Source organism: Jaculus jaculus, chromosome 5, assembly GCF_020740685.1.
Source record: "Jaculus jaculus isolate mJacJac1 chromosome 5, mJacJac1.mat.Y.cur, whole genome shotgun sequence".
Taxonomy (NCBI): Eukaryota; Metazoa; Chordata; class Mammalia; order Rodentia; family Dipodidae; genus Jaculus; species Jaculus jaculus.
In genome coordinates this window covers 42,452,985-42,475,810 of record NC_059106.1, presented here as the reverse complement: position 1 = coordinate 42,475,810, position 22,826 = coordinate 42,452,985, and the positions used below count along the sequence as shown (strand labels likewise).

The 22,826-nt window shown below is 43.9% G+C and overlaps 1 protein-coding gene across 12 annotated transcripts in view; it reads right to left on the bottom strand.

Annotated features, from left to right (window-relative positions):
* The window catches only part of Camta1 (calmodulin binding transcription activator 1), a 933,671-nt gene that overhangs the window by 26,865 nt on the left and 883,980 nt on the right, over nucleotides 1-22,826 (bottom strand). For 9 of the 12 annotated variants that reach the window (XM_045148752.1, XM_045148751.1, XM_045148756.1 and 6 more), the window contains 5 exons: nucleotides 6,965-7,116; nucleotides 3,301-3,497; nucleotides 2,862-2,940; nucleotides 1,882-2,197; nucleotides 971-1,494 (listed from right to left, as the gene is read on the bottom strand). In XM_045148752.1, the coding sequence (XP_045004687.1) occupies nucleotides 971-1,494; nucleotides 1,882-2,197; nucleotides 2,862-2,940; nucleotides 3,301-3,497; nucleotides 6,965-7,116 (1,268 nt within the window). The remainder of the gene's footprint in view (nucleotides 1-970; nucleotides 1,495-1,881; nucleotides 2,198-2,861; nucleotides 2,941-3,300; nucleotides 3,498-6,964; nucleotides 7,117-22,826) is intronic. The other 3 variants (XM_045148759.1, XM_045148762.1, XM_045148760.1) reach the window with 1 other exon arrangement.

The window sequence follows — 22,826 nt, the reverse complement described above, 5'->3', positions numbered from 1 at the left end:
GGAAGCCCTGGGTCCAATCCTCAGTACTACAAAAACAATTAACGGTATGGTTGGTAGATCTGTCATAGGGCCTCCCATTCAGAGGATGGGGCACACAAAGGCATGCATGCTTCTTCTCTTGCACCAAACAGCAAGGAGCCATAGGAGGCTTGCCCACCTTCTGAAACAGTGGGCAGTATTGGCTTAACAATTCAGCCTGTCCTTGTACTGGCCATGTGGAGTCCTATTCATGCTCTTCCCATGAGCCCCACCACTCCTTAGGCACTGGTGCCCTGCTGGACTTTGAATGGGAGATTGTTCCTTTTGCATTAATAGGATGTTGGAAAGGAAGACGGTTTCATATTCTCAGACTCCCCCTTTCAACTATCCCTGGATGTAGGTGAATTGATGGAATTGTTTAGTAATCTGATGTCATATTTAATCTATAACAAGGTCAATGTCATAAAAGGATTCTGAGTTTTTCATTTATTATAAGGGCAGTCAGTTACCAGCTGTAGAGGTATTTTACTGCAGGTCACGCAAATCTTGTGCCACATATGCCCTTCACAATGGCTAGATAATGGCTGTGCAATCAGCATCACTTAGATAATCCAAATCCTATCCAGACTTCCTTGGTGGCTATTTTTAGGACCTTGACTCTGTTATAACCAGTATTTTAAACAGCTAAGCTGTTATCCTGGATGCAAGGAAGAAGCAAGCAAGTTATTACAGGGTCACAAGTTGAGTTCTGAGGAGCCAGTGCTAAGAGGGAAGGTTTTGAGGAGAACCAGGCCTCTGTGTTCAGGCATAATGCCTGATGTACACTAGGAAAATACGGCCCAAGGAATGAAGAAACTCAGCATTCTCATGTGGGAGATCAGACTTTTACCACCCTCACAGGAGGCAAATCCCATGACGTTCAGAAGTAAACTGTAATGATTGTAGCCATGATGAGGTTCCAGCCTCTGCAGGCTTACCTGATGAGTCTTACCTGAATGTCATCCATGGGCTGGGAGCACTCCTCACTCTCTGCACTATCCCGGTAGGCCCCCATCTCTGTATTCACCACCTCTCTGTTAGCCATCATCAGGACACTCATTGGTTCCCGTGGACGCACCTGTGAAGGTGCCGTCTCCTTTCCTACACTGGTCCCCTTCGGATTTCCAGTCACCTGTACTGTAGACACACCAATGTAAAGATCTTTGGAATTCCACTTTACTACAGGCTGAGATCCAGAGGCTTGGAATGCTGCAGTCTCTGGAGTGGGAGGGGAGGTTTCCCGGCTGCAGTCCCTCACTCCTTCACTGGGGCTGATTGTCTCGGGGGCAGACTGCTTAGAACTAGGGCTCTGCTTCCTGATATTTGGCTGTTCCAGACTCAGTGCAGTGGAAAGCAGCTTCTCCTGCCTTGCCTGGAAGTACTCAGGGTTCAATTTATGCTTTTTGGGAGCCGGATAATCTTTGTGGCTCTCACTGCTGTAGTAATTAGAGGGTTCAGACCGAGGTCTTCTCAACTCTGAAAAGTACAGTAGAAAGGACAGTCAGGACAGGCGATAAAAGTAGGAATCCTCAAGAATTAACACTTTCTCTATGCCTGGGAGACACACAGTATGAAGAAGCTGGAGTTCAAGATATGTCCCAATACTTAACAATTCCCCAGCAGCATAACGAATACTCAATAATCCTCTTTTGAAAGTGTATACTTCTTGTACAAACACAGGAGGGTTTTTATTGGGGGGGATTAACTATTTTTAACGGAAAATCAGAAACATTACAATAACCCACCTCCCCAAACTATAAACTTATGTGACTATCCCATGGACTGTTCTGAGGAAAGCTGTACCAAGCAAATGGAGGGGGGTGGCCTGTCCAATTCTGAGATGTTAACAACTGTGGGTTTTACCTGGATTGGTGCTTGCAATAACAGTGACTCCCTTGGGTATTTCTGGAGAGCTCATGGCTTCACTGTGCCACTGGGCCATCCAGCTCTCTGTGCTTGGCTCCTCACTTGGAGGACAGTGAATCCTGGAGTTTTGTCCCAGCTGGGCCTGCTCATCTCTCTGCAAGTGCTCCAGACACTCCGCTAATTTCACATGGCCCCTCGACCTGGCAATCCCCAGTGGCAGCCTTCCTAGAGAGTCCGGGATGGAGATGGCCCGGCGGTCCCACTTGTACAGCACAACAGCAGCTTCCAAGTGCCCTAGGGCACAAGCCCACATCTACAGGACAGGAAGGCAGAGCAAGCTGCTTCAACAAGAGGCTGAAACCACATTTCACTTACGCTGCTGCTGTTAACAGACACCCTGCTCCTTGTTGGCAATGTCATTAGGGCCATTCAACACTGCCAATGCCAACTACTTCTGACTAAAATGCCTGATGTCAGTGAGAGGGAACAGTGGGCATGTCTGATAAGGTTAAGTTCACTTTAACAAAACAATATTCAGCTTGTTAACTATATATTTACTTATTTGAGAGAAAGACAGACAGACAGAGAAAGTATGGGTATGCCAGGCAGTCCTCCTACCACTGCAAATAAACTTCAGATGCATGCAACACTATGTGTCTGGCTTAACACGGATACTGGGGAATCAAACCAGGGCCATCAGGCTTTCCAAGAAAATGTCTTTAACCACTAAGCCATCCATCTCTCCAGCTCCCCCTTTTTTGGTGTTTTGAAGCAAAGTCTCATTCTAACCTCAGGCTGGCCTTGAACTCATGGTGATCCTCCTCCCTCAGCCTCCTGAGAGCTGAGATTAAAGGCATGTTTCACCATGCCAGGCTTTCAACTTGTCTTAAGTAGCATTCTCTGATGCTATGGGGGATCTAGAGCTTCTGTACCAGACTGGAGAGATGGTAAAAGAAATAAATAAGCTTGTTGCTTACCAGAGGAGTACAGGAGAAGTGGTCCACATTTAGGGGGTCAACTTCCAGTTCCAGATCAATGCTATCTGCATGCTTCGTGCTGTAAGGGACAGCACAGAGGTTACCACACATGTGAAAAGGAAATACCAGGAAAACAGAACATACACAAAGTGAAACAAAACTGGGAACTTAGCCTTCCTGATGTAAAGAACTAGAATTCTGGGCTTCACAGGTGGTTCAGACTCAGTCTGACATGAATCCACAGGAAACAAATCTAACAGTTAGCATCTCAATGAGTAAAGCACAAGATCCCTAGGAACCCCTTGGAAACTTTCGTGAGAGAAAACCTTTGGCTCACAGCTATGATGCTAACTGAAGGACCAAATTTCTCTCCACTACTGGAAATACTTAGGAAGCTGTATGCTGAGGAGGAGGATGAACCATTTGTACTCAGCCTTACCGCCATTTGATGAGGGTCTGGATCAGGGTAGCATATCCCTGGGCAGCAGCCAGGTGTAAGAGGGTCATTCCACGGAAGGTCTTCGAATGGATCAAATGCTTGGACTTGGCCCAGCAGGCTCGGCTCATCATCTTCTCACAGACAACAACCACACGACTCTCAAAGCAGCTCCCCAAGGTCCCCGTTCCAGAAGCACACTGTCATGAGAAGGTACATGTTATAAGGAGAAGACCACAGGCCCTCCACCATGCCAACAGTTTGACACAAGAGAAATACACAATTTGTCATTAGCAACTCAAAGTGGAATACAAAACAGTGACAACAAAGAAATGTCACACAAGAGAGTAGAATGGGTTCACTGTCATTTCCTCAGTCTGTTACATCTGACTGCAAGCCATGCTGATAAGTACTGTTAAAAAAAAATGTTCACTGGAGGCCCACTCTAAGGAAGGGCATACGTCTCTGGTACTCAAAACCTAATCAAAACCTCATGGCAGGGAAGGTCCTATGCCCTAGCGGTATAAAGCCCACTGTTGTCTGGCTAAATGCATATATTGTTTATACCAAGCTGCCCTGAAAGCACTACACATAATGTTCACATTCATATATTAATGCTACTCTCACTTTTGGTTAGAGAAGCTTCTCTTTTCAGATGGCAGTGATCACTAGGATGACCCAAAAGGCACCACAGTGCTGAGAAGAAGTGACAGAGGAGTGCTCAGCAATGAAACATGTCTATCACACCCTCCGAGGCTCAGGGTCTACTGTGGAAGAGGTGGTGGAAAGAATGTAAGTGCCAAAGGAAGGTTACCACTCTTTACAATGCAACTGTCCAGATAGAAACTGGCCTTGACATCCATGACCTCACAGTGCCTAGCAATACCTTCATAAGATCCTCATAATAGGAGACAAAGACAATGACATCAAAATAAAAGACAGACTAACAGAGGGAGGGGATATGATGGAAAGCAGAGTTGTAAAGAGGAAAATGGGGGAGGGAAGGAAAATATTATGATTACTGTCTATACGTATAGAAGTTATCAATAAAAAATTAAAAAGAAAAAAAAAGAATGACAGCCTGGGTTTGATTCCCCAGTACCCACATAAAGCCAGATACACAAAGTGGTGCATGCATCTGGAGTTCATTTGTAGTGGAAAGAGGCCCTCCCTGGAGCACCCATTCTCCCCTCACCCCCTATTTCCCTCTCTTTGCTTTCACATACATAAATAAAGATATTTTTAAAAAATGTTCAAAGGAAGGGTAGGACTCCTTGCAACGTGCTCCTCCAGACACAAAATGGCCTGATATCCATGACCTGGCAGTACCTGGCACTACCTACATAAGACTCATAATAGGAGGAAAAGATGATGACATTAGAATAAAAGAGAGAGTAGCTGAGAGGGGGAGCAGATATGATGAAAAGTGGAGTTGCAAAGGGGAAAGTGAAGGGGGGGGATTATCATGGTTTATTGTCTATAATTATGCAAGCTATCAATAAATTTTTTAAATATTTTTTACTTTTATTTATTTGACAGAGAGAAAGAGGGAGAGAGAGAATGGCCATGCCAGGGCTTCCAGCCACTGCAAACAGACCCCAGACACATGTGCCACCTTGTGCATCTGGCTAACATGGATCCTGGAGAACAGAACCTAGGTTCTTTGGCTTTGCAGACAAATACCTTAACCACTAAGCCATCCCTCCATCCCAATTAAAAAAAATTGTTTAATGTGCTAGCCTTCCAGTGAAGCAAACAAGACAGTAAACTGCAAATGCTTCTCTCTAGTATTTGGATATTTGACTCCCTTGCTTTGGAAAGAAAGTTAAGCCACTTAGATGTAACTTTGGCTAAAGAAATGCTTTAGCTGATAACAACTTTTACTTTTCATAAAGTGAAAAGGGATACTGAGCAAAGTATGAGAAATCTTAAACTGTAAGAGTTATAGTAACAGTAAGGACCCACAACAAGGAGGAATTCCCTTATTCTAACTACACAGTTTCTCTCTGCAAATCAAGGAAGGAAAATAAAATCAATATCAGTAGCCTCAACAGCTTGAGTCCCTGTGATAGCAGTTTTATGTTTAATACTCTAATTTATATCTTTGATATTACTGGAAAAGTATATTTTTTCCTGGTAATTAATTCCATATAATCCAATTAGTACAGAAATACTATTGCTCCTTCTTGCTTTTTATTTTTAAATCTGGAAAAATATTTCCAAAAATAAAAGGACAGATGATGGATGCAATGTCATCCCCATCAAAGCTGTAAAAACATCTCAGAGCAGACAGTGGGGTGATCCCTACATGCAGCAGCCTGACCTTGACTTGGGCCAGGCAAGGCTCCTCTATACATGCCAAACAAATCTACTTATGAGAAGACATGGAAGTCACCAGCTAGTGAGTGAAGTACTAATTCTTGTGGAACAACACAAACAGCCTCATCTGTGTCTTATGTAGAAAATACTGTCATTTGCTGGAGCCAATTTAAACTGATGAGAGTAGTCCATAGCAGATAACATGGGATCAGATTATAAGAGATCAGTTGCTGAATGAAGATATCATTCTCTTTATGCAATCTTTGTGAGTGAAAAGGCTTTTATGAGGACTTCACATTTTGGTCATGAGATTCTTTAAAGGATTACTTGTTTTATAACATTAGTGGTGAAAAAGAATCTATCTTGGCTTTAATAATAGTTTCCAGTGTATGGCAGCTTCTCTACCACTGATTTATGAAGATGGGAGAAGTCAGAACAAAAACATGAAGCAGTTAGTGTAGGTATAGAAGATTTTGTTTTCATCTAGTATCATTATTGAAAATATTCCTAGCACTTACTACTTACAAGGCTTACAAAACAAAAAAAAAAAAAAGTACTTAAAGAGGGAAAACTACAAAGCAAGTCAACTTTCATATGGAAGAAAAAAGGTGGGGGAGGTTGATTTGAGGTCTCCAGGCAATGGCTAAAAAGCGTAGGAAAGAAACGCTACCGTGACTGTAGCTTCATCAGGGGCCTCTTGAGAAACAGCTTCTTCCTACCTTCCCAAAACAAAGCTCTTACATGAAGGGCACCCAAGAGCTTAAAGGCATTCAATAACCCTGAAACAACACCCAGTAATCTCCCCATGCTTGGCAAGAGAACACATCCTTAAAGTAAATTTGTGAACAGGCCTGCATGAAAGATGCTCTCATGCACAGTGCTTTCTACATTGAACAGCATTCCTGTAAGCAATCTCCTGAGCCCTCATCATTATCATCATCTTCTTGAGCTTATGAAAGGCACAGGAATTAGTGAGTTTGACTGTTTTATATCAATCCTTCTTATACAAATAAAGCAAAGAATATGAAGCAGAAAGACAGGTTTCACTCTGAGCCCCAGAGGATTGAGTCACCCGTTGGTTGTTGTTTTAAGCTGATACCCTCCATCTCCCAGTGCCAGGTAACACTAGTGGGATCCAAGTCCAGTAAAAATGATTTGAAGGTTGTGGAGTAAGCAAGAGAAGCCCTGCATCGAGGCTTCATTCATACTGTACAGACTATAAGTCAGTCCTCAGACATTATACCCCAATCCATGAATGACATCAGTGGCAACAAGGAGGAGGTCTGGGACTAGCTGCATCAGGCACCAATAAAACACTAAAACAAAAGATGGCCTTGGCAGGACCTACCTGGGTCTGACTCCCTCCGGTCCCACTCCCGCTGCCACCTCCACTGCTGCCTCCTCCGCTCGCTTGCTTGTGTTGCTGGGAGCCCGTCATCTCGGCCATCCTCCTCTCCATCTGCTCCAGCCGCTCCAGGATGGACATCCTGAACTGGTTATCTAGGGCAGAGCAGGAGGAATGAGGTTATGTTCCGGAAGAAAAGCACTTGACCTGTGCTTTTGCCAGCTTGCAGGCCTGGCATCCAAAAGACTGTCAGTAACTTCACCAAATCAGGGACGGTGGCCAGGCCAGGTTTCCCCAGTGCAGCAGGAGACTGCCCCTCACACAGGAAGATGGCATCCACAACACAGTCCCCAGATTTTGTTCAAGGCCGTGCTTTTGGGTTCTAACTACACCCAGTTCTTTTGGAATTCTCAAGAAAAACCTTGAGACTTGGCAGGAGGGCTTCCGCAGAAAACATGTGAAATGGGTACAGTGTAATTTAAACTAGTAGGAGAAGGCAATTGTGGGAACGGAGATTTTTACCCCAACACTGGGTTTTTATGAGAACAAAGTACAACAAATTTGATTTCAAGCTACACTTTAGGAATTGTACCACCACTGCCTGAGACCCTTACACATTTTTAAATCACATCTCAGTCAGAGACAAACCCAAGTAGGTGCTTCACCTCCTACATTAGAAAATCGGCAGGCCATCACCTGAGTAACTCAGAAAGAGCTGTGCATCTATGTGGCTGAGCTTAGATCAGACCTGTGCATCCTTACTCCCATGTGTGTACGCAGACACAATGTGTATAGAGTTGGATTAACTTACATGTAAATAAGAACAACAAACCATTATGAAAATCATTAGTGCCTACATCTGCTCCAGAGACTGTCAGCAGACAGGGGTGAGCAGTGAGCAGAAAACATAGGCCTCATCAGGGAGGGGAGAGGGTAAGGCTGGAGAGGTTGGGTATGACCCCAGAGTACAGGGCTGGGATGCTGGGAATCAAGGATCTCTAGGGCTGCTGTTCTGTACAGTGAGGAGGACAACTCCTTTGTAACCCTGTCTGTCTTAGCCCCAAGTAGGGAAGCAAATGTTTCTGCCCGGGCATCTGCTGTGAGGATCACACCAATTCATCTGTGTGCAAGCTGCAAGCTCAGAGCATGCTGTGTCCTAGAAAAGGGTGCTGGCCAATAGCATCTGATGGTGAACTAAGGCCTTCAGCTTGGGACTTTTGTCCATCTCTCCAAACTGCAAAAGGCATAACTATATTCATAGCATAGTCGTCTGAACCATAAGAAGGGACAGCCTAGAAAGGAAAGGTTTGCCAGTGTTCCCACCCTGACAATAACTTCTCAGTCAGTTTTGCAGAGGGGAAAGGCTGCACGTGAAAAACAAAAGGCAGAGCCGGCCCTGGCAGGAGGCTTCCTGTGAGCCAGCACCACAATCAGCTCTGCTTCTTCACCAAAACACGGCACAGGTGCTGTTGTTTCATTCTTACAGATGAGCAAACAGGCTTGCGGCTATGATTCCTCAGCCAAGCTCTGGGATCTGAGTTTAGCCTCACGAGAACACCTGGAAGGATATGCAAGGCAGAGGCACAATCCAGAGGCTGTCCTGTACTGGGGGAGAGGGCATTATCAATGCAGAAGCTGCTGGACACCTTTCTCTAGGGATATTTTAAATACTGACTTAACAAGGAAGTCATATGGCTTTACTAAACCACCAAAGCAAGATGAAGCCTGTTTCTATGAAACCTGATATTATTACTTCTGTAAACATCACTAACAGAAACAATTGGTACTTGCCAAATTTAAAGTGTGTCATCTTTGTTCCAACTTTGCACAGACAGGTAAAAATAGCATGCTTGGAGGAGCCGCCCCTAAGTGTGAGGCAGGTTAGTAATTTAGAACAAGTTGTCTGGGAAAGCTGTATGTGACTGTTTGCATCCATTAGCAGTAAAGCACAGGACAATGGCAGGGGCAGGGGTGGCAGGAGGTGTCTTGCTGAAGGTCCCATGTCTCCCCCAGGAATGTGAAATCTGCAGGACAGGCTCCTCCCTAGGAAGCCATCTGAAAAACTCTGCTCTTCAGTTAGAGCTCAGTTTCTTGTGGAACACTGATGAGTGACCACTTTTTCCTAGAAGGGCCAAACCAGACTTGTATCACTTCTGACCCTGCACCCACATTATGGGTGCTTAATCGTGGCTTAATCTGACACCTGTACAGTCCCCAGATGCTTCATCTTTTGTAAGCCAACAAATCCTGTGGCTATTAAGTGAGTTTTGGAGCTGAAAACCAAGATGCACATTCCACAGCAGGCAGGCAGGGCTGCAGAGGCACTGAGTGCCCTTTGAGTCCTGAGCATGCTTCCCCAAGGCAGTGCACCTACCTCCCATGGAGCAGCTTTCTTCTGGCAGAGTTATAGTGAGCTATGCCATGGTTGGTCCCCTGTGACCATCTCTTCCCACCCAGTCCCAGATGCTGCAGCAACAGACCCTCCCTCACTTGCCAATCAAAACACCCCAACAGCCATACTGGCTTCTGTTCCTCAGGAACAGGGCTGTCCTGCTGACATGCAGTGGGCACGTCTGTGTAAGCTGCTCTGAGAGCACGTCATGAAGATAATCAGAGCAGCGATTTGCCTCTTAACGATTTACCACCCACACAGCACTGCATAGCCTAAGGCAGTGACGGTTACAAGAGACACCAACCTAAGATTGACATGACTGAGTAGCACACAGGCACCATGGGTACCCCAGGAGTGCAGGGCTCTGGCTCTATGCTGACCAAGAAACAGAGACTGCCCACACACACCTCCTTTCCTCAGAGCAGGGCCTGGCTTCAGCACCTCAATCCGTAAGGCTTGCTCGCTTGGGTGGGTAAGGTCTCCACTTCTTTAGTATCGGCAAGTCAAGTGAAAACCAATATACTTGCTTTGATTTCACAATTTTATTATGAAAATTAAAACGTTAATGTAAAGTATTGTCCAAATTCTAAGCTATGTGTTGCTTTAATTTTATACTGTGGGTGATTATGGAATAAAGAGGATGTAATTTCTTAGAGGCAAAAAATTTTAAATCCTGATTGCATTAGGGTAAAAAAATGTATTTTAAGGATTTACTCATTCATGCACAAGTACTTATCAAACACCTACTAGGTAGCAGGCATACGAGAGTGCCCAGAATAGAAGTGAAAGCATTCCTGCCCCAACTGTTGACTGGCAGTAATCTCCACAGCCTGGACGAACCTGGAGTCTTAAATGATATGTGGGGTGAGGGGAAATAACATGTAAATTGAGGGGAAATGAATGTGGCCCTGGTTCTCTCCCATGACATCTCAAACAAAGCCAACAATGACTTTGCTTTGAGGGCTTCCTTGTTGATGTCCTAGGATAGTCTGAGCAACACCACTGCACTACTACCTCATGAGAATGAGAAAGTCAGAGTGCATGCTTCCATGAGCTCGTGAGACCCAGAGGCGAGTGAAGGCTGGGACCGATTCTAGAGGACCCCTCCCTGCCTGTACTCCTGAAGCTTTAGTTCTTATCTAGTAGTATTTGGCTATGTCTGTCTTTTTCACCAAAAGACCGTGTCACTATTTCATTAAAAAGGACACTCAGGGGCTGGAGAGATTGCTTAGTGGTTAGGGCATATACCTGCAAAACCAAAGGACCCAGGTTTGGTTCCTCAGGATTGACATAAGCCAGATGCACAAGGTGGTGCATGCATCTGGAGTTCGTCTGGCTAGAGGCCCAGGCATGTGCAATCTCTCTCTCTCTCTCTATCTCTCTCTCTCTCTCTCTCTCTCTCAAATAAATAAATAAATGGACACCAAGGGCTGCAGAGATTGCTCAGTGGTCAAAGTTGTGCTTGCAAGACTGATGGCCTAGGTTCAATTCCCCAGTAACCATTTAAAGCCAGATGCACAAAGGGATGCATGCAACCTGGAGTTTGTTGGCAGTGGCAAGAGGTCCTGGTGTGCCCATTTCCTCTCCCCTCCACACCTCTTTCTCTATTTATAAAAATAAAAATGTTGGGCTGGAGAGATGGCTTAGCGGCTAAGCGCTTGCCTGTGAAGCCTAAGGACCCCGGTTCGAGGCTCGGTTCCCCAGGTCCCACATTAGCCAGATGCACAAGGGGGCACACACGTCTGGAGTTCGTTTGCAGAGGCTGGAAGCCCTGGTGCGCCCATTCTCTCTCTCTCTCTCTGTCTTTCTCTCTGTGTCTGTCACTCTCAAATAAATAAAAAATGAACAGAAATATTTAAAAAAAATAAAAATATTTTTTAAAGGACACTATTTGCTTCTATGGAAGACCTCTGGGCAAGGAGACAGAGAGAGCTGCACACATCTGTTTCCAGTGGTATGTGTCACCTTCTGATGAATATGCAAGGATAACAAGCAAGGTGGTCACCAAACACCCCCAGCATCTTGTACAGAAAACACAGAGATAGTGTGGCAGTTTGAATCTGCGTCCCCAATAGACTCAGGTGTTTGAGTTTGAAGCTTCTGCCTCTAGCAGCAGGCAGACTCCTGGAGTGGGGGGGGGGCGGGGGGAATGGAGGGGTGAGGGGATGTGGGGGGGTCACTAAGGGGCAGATATGTTTTCAGCCTAAAGGCATGCAGAGTACTTGAGCTCTGCCTGGGATTCCCAGAGTATGTGTGCTGGTGGTAGTTTTGCTCTCTGTAAGGAGTTGATAAAGGGGCCATTTTCTTCTACCATTATGGAAATTTCCCTGGATCTGTAAACCTGAAATAAATCCAGTTTCTTCCACAAACTGTGTCTGGTTTAGAAGTTTATCCCTACACTAGTGGAGATGACTACTACAATAGATAGTATGTTTACATGAACTTGTTTTGGGAGAAAAACAATATAAAAAGCCATCACGGTGCCTAGAGAGATGGCTCAGTCAGTACAGGTTAAGCACTTTACTGTTCAATCCCCAGAACTGACATAAAAGTTGGGTGCAGGGGCTGGAGAGATGGCTCAGCAGTTAAGCACTTACCTGTGAAGCCTAAGGACCCCAGTTCAGGGCTCAATTCCCCAGGACCCTTGTTAGATGCACAAGGAGGCGCACATGTCTGGAGTTCATTTGCAGTGGCTGGAGGCCCTGACATGCCCATTTTCTCTCTCTCTCTCTCTCTCTGTCTGTCGCTCTCAAGTAAATAAATAAAAATAAAATAAAATAAATTTTTTAAGTTGGGTGCAGTGGTGTACACCTGTAATCCTAGCACTGGGGAGGTGGAATAGAAGGAGCCCTAGGGTTTGCTGGCTAGCTAGTTTAGCCAAACTGGTAAGTTCAGTCAGAGACCCTGTGTAGAGTTACTTTCTTGTTGCTGGGACAAAACGCACAACAGATGCAGCTTATGAAAGGACATGGTTTGTTCTGGCTTATGGTTCCAAGACAGGGAAAGCTAGCAAGACCAGATAATAGGCCATTACATCTCAGTGAGACCCTGTGAAAATAAAAAATACCTGAGACTGCAGCTGAGTGGGGTAGTGCTTGCTTAGCAACTGTGAGGACCACAGTTGATCCCTACTACACACACACACACCCATCCTCACTGAACTTTTCTCCTTGTCATTACTTCCTAACAACATGGCATTTACGATATTACAATGACTGAAATGGTTTAAAGTACAGGGGAAGATATCTGTAGGTTCTATGCAAATAGGATGCCATCTTATATAAGAGAATTGGGCATCCTCAGATCTTGTGTATGGGGGACAGGGTCACAAAGCCAATCTCCTGAAGATAATGAGACAAAAGTAAATTTTGTTACAGCAACAGAAAATGGACTTGGACACCAGTAGCTCTCAAAATTTAGGAGAGCTTCTCAAAAAAGACAGCCAGTATTTATGACAAGCCTACAGCCAACATATTACTAAATGGGGAAAAACTGGAAGCTTTTCCACTAAAATCAGGAACAAGACAAGGGTGTCCACTGTCCCCACTACTATTTAATATAGTTTTGGAAGTCTTAGCCATAGCAATAAGGCAAGAGACACACATAAAAGGGATACAAATTGGAAAGGAAGAAATCAAGTTATCATTATTTGCAGATGACATGATTCTATACATAAAGGACCCTAAAGACTCTACTAGCAAGCTGTTAGAGCTGATCAAAACCTACAGCAATGTAGCAGGATACAAAATAAATACACAGAAATCAGTAGCCTTCATATATGCTAACAACAAACACACAGAGGATGAAATCAGAGAATCACTCCCATTCACAATTGCATCAAAAAAAAAAAAATACCTTGGAATAAACCTAACCAAGGAAGTAAAGAACTTATACAATGAGAACTTTAAAACACTCAAGCGAGAAATTGCAGAAGACACTAGAAAGTGGAGAAACATCCCTTGTTCCTGGATTGGAAGAATCAATATCGTGAAAATGGCAATCTTACCTAAAGCAATCTACACATTTAATGCAATCCCTATCAAAATTCCACAGGCTTTCTTCATTGAAATAGAAAAAACAATCCAAAAATTCATTTGGAATCACAAAAAACCTCGAATATCTAAAATAATACTGAGCAACAAAAAAGAGGCTGGTGGTATCACCATACCTGATTTTACCCTATACTACAGAGCCATAGTAACAAAAACAGCATGGTACTGGCACAAAAACAGACATGTAGATCAGTGGAACAGAATAGAGGACCCAGATGTAAGCCCAAGTAGCTATAGCCACCTGATATTCGATAAAAATGCCAAAAATACTCATTGGAGAAGAGACAGCCTCTTCAGCAAATGGTGTTTTGAAAACTGGATAAATATCTGCAGAAGGATGAAAATAGATTCTTCTCTCTCGCCATGCACAAGAATTAAGTCCAAATGGATTAAAGACCTTAACATCAGACCGGAAACTTTGAAACTGCTAGAGGAAAAAGTAAGGGAAACCCTTCAACATATTGGTCTTGGCAATGACTTTCTGAATACAACCCCAATTGCTCAGGCAATAAAACCACAGATTAACCACTGGGACCTAATGAAATTACAAAGATTTTGCACCGCAAAGGACACAGTGAAAAAAGCAAAGAGGCAACCTACAGAATGGGAAAAAATCTTCGCCAGCTATATATCTGATAGAAGATTAATATCTAGGATATACAAAGAACTCAAAAAGTTAAATAATAAGGAATCAAACAAGCCAATCAAAAAATGGGCTAAGGAGCTAAATAGAGAGTTCTCAAAGGAAGAAATACGAATGGCATATAAGCATCTAAAAAAATGTTCTATGTCACTAGTCATCAGGGAAATGCAGATTAAAACTACATTGAGATTCCATCTCACTCCTGTCAGATTGGCCACCATCATGAAAACAAATGATTATAAATGTTGGCGGGGATGTGGAAAAAAAGGAACCCTTCTGCACTGCTGGTGGGAATGCAATCTGGTCCAGCCATTGTGGAAAACAGTGTGGAGGTTCCTAAAGCAGCTAGAGATTGATCTACCATATGACCCAGCTATAGCGCTCCTAGGCATATATCCAAAGGACTCATCTCATTTCTTAGAAGTACATGCTCAACCATGTTTATTGCTGCTCAATTTATAATAGCTGGGAAATGGAACCAGCCTAGATGTCCCTCAACAGATGAGTGGATAATGAAGATGTGGTACATTTATACAATGGAGTTCTACTCAGCGGTAAAGAAAAATGAAGTTATGAAATTTGCAGAAAAATGGATGGACCTGGAAAGTATTATACTAAGTCAGGTAACCCAGGCCCAGAAAGCCAAGCGGCACATGTTCTCTCTCATATGTGGATGACTGGGCTTTTGCGTAAGAATGAAAATACTTAAGTAGCAGAGGCCAGTAAGTTGAAAAGGAGACATAAAGGGTGGAGAAAGGAAGGGAGGAGGTTACTTAATAGGTTGATATTGTACATATGTAATTACAATGATTGTAATGGGGAGGTAATATGATGGAGAATGGAATTTCAAATGGGAAAGTGTGGGGGTGGGGAGGGAGGGAATTACCATGGGATATATTTTATAAACATGGAAAATGTTAATAAAAAAAAATACAAAATTAAAAAAATAAATAAATAAATAAGAAAAAAAAAAAAAAGACAGCCAGGCTCTGCTCCTGAGTTTCTGACCCAACAGAGTGGGTGAGACGCAGCAGTTCTTTTCTAAGAAATTCTCAGGGGCTGCTGAGGTTAATGGGTCAGGACCACATTTCCAGAAGCCTGGCTCAGATCCCAGCCTGCTTCCACAGTGAATGAACAGCCCTTTCTCCTATACCTAGTGCTAGTTAGAAGATGATGTGAGCCACTGGCTCAGACAGACATACAGCTTCCTCCTCAGCCTGGCAGGCAGGAGATCCTACTCTCCACAACCAGGCAGGCACTAATTTGCTACATTCCCACTGGGTCTCACTGGCTTTTCTTCTCTTCACTGGCAGGAGGAATGTGCTCCCAGGTGTGACTCTGCCCCTTGTGTGCCTCCAGAGCAGTCCACTGGCATGCCTGGCTCTGGGAAATGAGGGGAGCTCTCATCATGCAGGCCCCTCCCCACTACTCACCCACCTGCATCACAGCCAAAAGGGAAACAACACTGGCTCATGACTCACTCACTGCAAGCTCTCTTCAGGAGCATCCTTTCACTGCATCCACTTTTTTTGTGGGAGCAGCATGTCCAGACTGAGCAGATATGAATAGTGGGAAAAACAGGGGTGGCAAAAGCAGAGCTTTAGATCTGAAGGAGTTACTTCTGTGTGACTCTGGGTTCATAACGACTACTTTGCACCTCTGTGAAGTAGAAATAAAGACTGCAATCAGACTATGTCATGCTGTCCATTAATGTACTTCTGCTCCAGGACCCAACCCAGGATACACACTGCATTTGGCTTATAAGCCTCCTTCAATTTATACCAGCTTTTACTATTCCCTCATACATACTCCATAATTTTAAAGAATACCAGTTGAATATTTTATAGATATCCTTCACTTTAGGTTTTTGTCTGATTTTTCAAAAAAGTTTTTTGTGTGTATTTGTGTCTGGCAGGGGCGGGGGGGACACGTGTACCATGGACAACCTTGTATTTCTCCTCTACTTCCACCTTCCTTTGAGACAGACTCTCTCTTGCTGCTCCTGCTGCTGTTTGTGAGTTTCCAGACTCTTCTTGGCTCCACTGCCATATGTACATTGGGATTACAGACACATGAACCACTTTGTGTCTGGTTTTATGCGGGCATTGAAGAGGATTAACTTGGGTTCACAGAATTGCAAGCAAGCACCTTTAACTATTGAGCCCTCTCCCCAGCCCCTGCCTGGTATTGTCTAATGATGAGAACACACTTGTGGGATTTAGAAAGACATTAGAGGTACACTGCCCTTCTGGCCATATGACACCAGAGGGAATGAAATGGTACACTGGTGATAATCTTGACCATTTGGTTAAGGTAGCATCTACCGGACATCTCCACTGCAAAGTTGGGATTTTTCTCATGCAGTCTTTGGAAGCAAGGCACTAAATCCAGCCCATACTCGCAGAGGAAGGAGACTAAGCTCGATGTCCTGGATAGGGAGTTATCATGTGTCATTTGAAGTTTGTCTTTCTCTGCTTAGTCAAACACTTTACTATCAGTATGGTTTCAGATTTATTTTATACTCTGGGTCATGATCTAATTATTATTTATCTGGATGCTCAAATCGTCCATGCCTTGGTAACAAGGAGCTCTTTCGGCACAACTTTGTGTTCCTTGAACAATGAAAATAAAATGTAATTTTTTTCTTTTTTAAGCTTTTCCTTACATTTGGGGGTTACAAGATATTCCAGGTTCAATTTTCATTTCTCCTGTCCCAGCCTTAGACTCAACCATGCCTATAAGGAGGGATGCCCTGGTTTCTGTCACTGAGGTTAGTATTTAGGACCTCTATTAGTACTTTCTCACTGCTGTGACCAAACAGCTGATAAAAAGCAAATTGAAAGAAGCTTTATTTTGACTAAAGAGTTCCAGGTTACAGTCTATCATGAGGCAGTTGGTCACATTCATTCCACAGTAAGGAAGTTGAGAGCAAAGAACACTACTGCTCAGTCAGTTCTATTTCTATTCAGTCCAGGACCCCAGTCACAGAATGGTGCTGCCCAGAGTTCAGGTGGGTCTTTCTACCTCAGTTACCTTAATCAAAATTATCTCTCCAGATACGTACAGAAGCTAGTTTCCTAGGTAATTCCAAATCCTATAAAGTTGACAATATAACGTTCACAGGAACCAAAATCTAGTGTCATGTGTTCCAGGTCCTCTCAGTTGACAGGGCCAGGAAACACATGGACGTACACTTATCCAGGCATGCACACATATCTACAGTTGTTTCTACACCTGTATAGCTATTACATGATGCCTCTGAATCTAGAACAGCTCAGTAAGTTCAGTGTTCACTTACACCTTCTGTGGGCATTTAAACAGAGAATGGTGATGAAAAATTACTGATTACCTAGATATAATAAGCCAATGTAGGACATGCTACCAAATCTTACTGATAAATGGGAGAGAGAGAGAGAGAGAAGAGAAGAAGGAGTGGGTGAAAAAGAAAGAAAGAGAAGGAGGAGGAAGAAGAGAACAATATTCTTACAGGTCTAATTTCTGTACCTCAGAAGGATAAGTATAAGGTATAGTAGCATATCCAACTGCCCACCCTAGTAGACTTTAGTTCCTAAAGTTTCCAATGTTACTAGAAAACATAACTATAAAGAAAAATCTGCTTGTAGTTGTAGACAGCTTTGAGTATTAAAAAGATGAAAAACATTGTCCAAACAATTGAGGACTGCACCAAGCAAGGCTGGAGCTTTTCAGCCCTTTCTTTTTGCCAGTTTGACTCATTCCAGACTCTTGTTTAGGGGGTCACAACAAGCTGATGGGCATCTTTCCATCTCTTTTTGACAGAGGTTCCTAATTCTCAAAAGGGATTGATAGCTGGAGAGGTGGCTCAGCAGTTAAGGTGTTTGCCTGCAAAGCCTAATGACCCAGGTTTAATTCCCCAGTACTTGCATAATTCCAGATTACAAAGTGGCACATGTATCTAGAGTTCATTTGCAGTAGCTAGAGGCCTGGTTCTCTCTCTTTCTCTCCTTGCAAATACATAAATGATTTTCTAAAAAAGGGATTTATTTTAAAATGTCCCAAATTAGGGAGATGGCTTAGTGGTTAAAGGCTTAAAGTTGCTTGCTCACAAGCCTGCAGGCACAAGTTCAACTCCCCAGCTCTCACATAAAGCTGAATGCTTAAGTGCATTCTATTCACCTTCAATCCCAATGTGCCTATGACAGTGGATAGATTGGTACACGCACAGCAAAGAAACGAGAGAGCTTGTCTTAAGACTGGAGAGAAGGCTCAGCAGTTAAAGGCATTTGTTTGCAAAGCCTGGTGGCCCAAGTTCCATTTCCCAGTACCCACATAAAGGCAGATTCACAAAATAGCACATGCACTGGAGTTCATTACAGTAGCAAGAGGCCCGGGCATGTGGTCTCTCTCTCTCAATCTCTCAAGTTAAAAAAAAAAGTCTCAAATAGAAAGTGGAACGAAAGAACATACATCCCAACACTGTCATTTGACCCCCCACATGCATGCTGTGCCATATACACTTATACACACACATCACACATAGTCACACAGATATTTAGCCACACATAATTTTTAAAATGCTTTAAAATTTTTCCAAAATTTGTAGTCATGTAAATGTTTAAAATTCTTAAGCAATACCAAAGGTTTAAAGCAAAAAGTAATAATAGTAATAATAATAAAATCAAGAAATCAGACCCCCACAGATTATTCTAAGTTTAGACCACACGGAATCTTCTACCGTTGAAGGGGAGAATCCCAAGTGTTGGGCATCCGTGGTGAGTGCAGTGGTATGAAGCCAGCCATCAGCAGCTCCCCAGGCCCTCTCACCCAGCTGTACCTTTCTTCTTCTCAGCTGGGTACAACTCACTTTAAGTTCTGAAACCAAATTAATTCTCATGGCTGTACTGTATGGTTTCTGACATCAGAGCAGATCAAGCATTTAAAAAAAAATTAAATCTCTCCCTTTGGACCTATAAGCCAAAGTTAAATTCTTTGGTGGTGTGTAGAATACTCTTTAGCAATGGTCTCAGGGTACACTTTCAGAACTCTGTTCTTCAAACAGACCAGGAATTTTCCATGCCTTTGGGCCTTAACTAATGCCAACCTTTTCCCATGTGTACCTGGTGTGCTGGTTAGATTCAGGTGTCCCTCACAAACTTAGGTGTTCTGATTGTTAGGTTCCCAGCTGATGGAGATTTGGGAATTAATGCCTCTTAGAGACAGTGTATTATTGGGGCTGGCTCATGGGTATTATAGCCATTGACCCCTTGCCAGTGTTTGTCACGCTCTCCTATTGCTGTTGTCCACCTTATGTTGGCCAGGGGGTAATGTTCACCCTCTGCTCATGTCATTGTCTCCCCTGCCATTGTGGAGCTTCCCCTTGAGTCTGTAAGCCAAAATATATCTTTTCCCCACAAGCTGCTCTTGGTGGGTGATTTCTGCCAGCAATGTGCGCCTCACTGCAACAATAGTGAACGTCTGACTCTTCACCACTCCTTGAACAGAAGATTCCCAGCAGCTACTGCACTGATGCAGAGCCTTCTATAGATGACAGACCCGCTGTGTGCTGTTCTGCCTTCAAGGTAACTAAAAGAAAGACTGGGTTCTTCATTCCACAGAGGAGAAGGCTGAAGCTCAAACAACTTCTTTCTTACTTGTTAAGTGTCAGGGCTGACAAGTGAACACAGGCTAGACTCCACAGATACTATTCTTTCCATTATACCCCGGTGACCTTCTGTGTCCTGTTCTATCCTTACAGAACTTAGCAAACCAACGAGTGGTTACTTTCCTCTATGTCATTTCCACTAAATTCTGGACTGTGGGTTTCCTCCTTCTGCACCCCCCTTTCTTTCTTTTCAAAGTAGGAACCTTGTCTTATATTCCTAGCACCATGAACACAATGAGTGCTCTGGAAAAGGAGCATTATTTTCTCATTTATCACTGACTGATGTATCAAGGACTGAACAACTGTCACTCTCCACAGTGGACCCAGGTGGCTCATTCATCCTTTGGCAGTGTTTTATTGCCTGCTCCAGTGGGAAAAGTTTGGTCAGAATGGCCCAGCAATGGGGCTGACATGAAAGCAGGTGAGAAAGCCTCTGAGTACTTGGCTGGCCGCCATCTATTTCAGCTCAGGTAAAGAAATGATGTAAGTACAGCAGGCTGGCCTGGGAGTCTGGCAGCAAAACCAACCACTTGACGCCGTCACAGATACCAACTGTAGTTTCCCAGCACAGCAATGTCACTCTCTCAGTACCCAAGGCACTATACATTAAAAATGCAACCTCCTAACATTTTGGTGGCCCTCCCCACCCACCAACACTTACAGGCTACTTGTAATGCAAATGCATGGTTGCACACCTTCACAACAGGAAGGCCTGTAATTAGACACTCCAGTGTTGAACAAGTCCATCGGGTTAAATGGCTTGTGTAAATGGAATGTTAACTGGGTTCAAGAAAAGCAGCATTTTCTACAACAGACTCAAAGTGTGAGTGCACCTGAAAGCCTGCCTATCAGCTAATGCATTGCATCTGCAAAGAGGAGAGCTTGTTGTCGCAATGTGAGCTGAGACACCTTGGGTCTTGCTGCCAGAGTAGGAGAAAGTTTGACTTGGCAGGTAAATGAATGAAGGAGCAAACATCAAATACCATCTGCTATTTTAAAACGCGTTATTTGTGGCTTGAGCGCACATGTGCCTCCTGTTGCTATTTGGACTGGGAGTAAGAGGCCGTCTCCCATTCCATTTACAGCCCTGGCCACACTGGCAGGAAGAGCTGATGAAGCAGGAGACAGCATGACTTGAACTATTTCTGTAGAGAACTGTAATTGCTGCTGAGGAAGTCTCCTAAATTTTTCAGGAAGCTCAGAAAATAACAGGGAAAATAAAGTCACCTAATTCCTTCCCAGAATAAATGGGGGCCACCAGAGTCCATTAAGCTGTCCCTTGCAGCAAGCCATTTACAATGTCCAAGTGTGAGGAGAGGGTAAGGGACAGGCGGAGAAGGCACAAGCTGTACCACTCTGATTTTCCAAAGCAATAGCTAAATTTAGCCTTCGGAAAAACCACCATACTCCACTTTTTAAAAACCCTCCAACTACAGACCCAAACACTAAAAAGGTAAATTGGCAATCTTTCTTCAGCTGCCTCTATTTGCAGTGATTTGGGACTCAGATGTCGCCTCCTCAGTCTTTGTTTTACACATTTTAATGAGTCAGTCTTAGACATGTCCAAAATCATTTGGAATGCTGCTGAAACAAAAACAACTGACTGACAGCACTCAGGAGACAACGTGTTCCACAGGCTGCAGAGCAAACTTACAATTATTTCCCACTTGAAGTCATCCAACCTAAGAGTGAGAGGTGTATGCAGTGAGATAGCAAGCCTATTCTCCAAGGACCCTAAGGCTTAGAGGGATTTCTGGGAAGCTCAACTATCCCAAGAGAGCATTAGGCAGATGAGAGCACCCCAAGCTATGCAGGAGCCCACCTGCATAACAGTCTGGATAACTGGAATTAAAGGTAGCAAACTTGCGGCTGATCAACATGGCTTTGAGTGTGCAAGAGAAAACTCTGAGGCAGGTTCAGTACCACCTTCACATAGTTCACCTTCAAGTTGGCTAAATGTTCAAAAGGGAACCAAACTGGAGAACTGCCCAAGTGGCCTCCAGGAAAACAATACAAAAACACAATAAAATCCATCACTTTGGACAATGAATGCATGCTAATAAAGAGAAAAACAGGAACTGAGACACTCTAGAGTAGTAACTGAACTGAATGCAGGATGGCATGGTTTATATTGACTGTCAACTTGACAGGACCTAGACTCACCTAAGGGATTAGGTTAGGTTGAGATGGGAAGACCCACCTAGACTGTCTGACAAGCAGAGAGGTAGCTGAGCACCAGCACTCATCACTCTGCTTCCTCACTGTGGACTGAGTGTGAGCAGCTGCCATGCCTTCACCACCATGATGGACTGTGACTAGGACTATCAGCTGCAATAAACCCTAAAAATAATTTTGTCAGGTATTCTGTGCTAGCAACAGAAGGCAACTAAGACAGAGGGGGGAAGCATGTCACCACTAAGACTCAGGAGGTCTTTGCAAGGAAAAGCAATATCCTGAGACCTGGAGATGAAGAACAATCTGAGGGCGCAGGAAGAGGTGAAGAAGGGAAGAAAGCTATGTGGGTTGAACAAAGAAAAAGAGGACGTGAAAATCCTTAATACTTAGGAACTGAAAAAGACCTACACTATAAAATAGCAAGAATTTTCAGGAGGCACAAAGAAGTGATGAGGTGGCGGCAGGTGGTTTGGTAGTGCCCGCCCAGTGTCATCAAAAGCCATTCAGAGCCGGGCGTGGCGGCACACGCTTTTAATCCCAGCACTCGGGAGGCAGAGGTAGGAGAATCACTGTGAGTTCAAGGCCACCTTGAGACTACACAGTGAACTCCAGGTCAGCCTGGGCTAGAGCAAGACTCCACCTTGAAAAAACAAACAAATAAAAGCTATTCAAATTCCTTTGGGAAGAACTTTGGAGAATGAGCACTGGGAGAGATTGATGCTGCACTTCTCTTGAGCACCGATCCCTAGGCCTCTAGACGTGAGGGCCAACAAGACTGCTCAGATTATGTTAGCTAATATGGCCAGAGCCAGATCCTAGCCTCTCCTTGAAGAACTCAGTCAATGTACAGAAATACAGCAGTCTTGTCACCCCTGTGAGGCCAGCCATTATGCCTACCTTGGTCACTGCCTAGCAGGGAGCAGGACACATAGCAAATGTTCACCAAAGAATATTGGATGAAT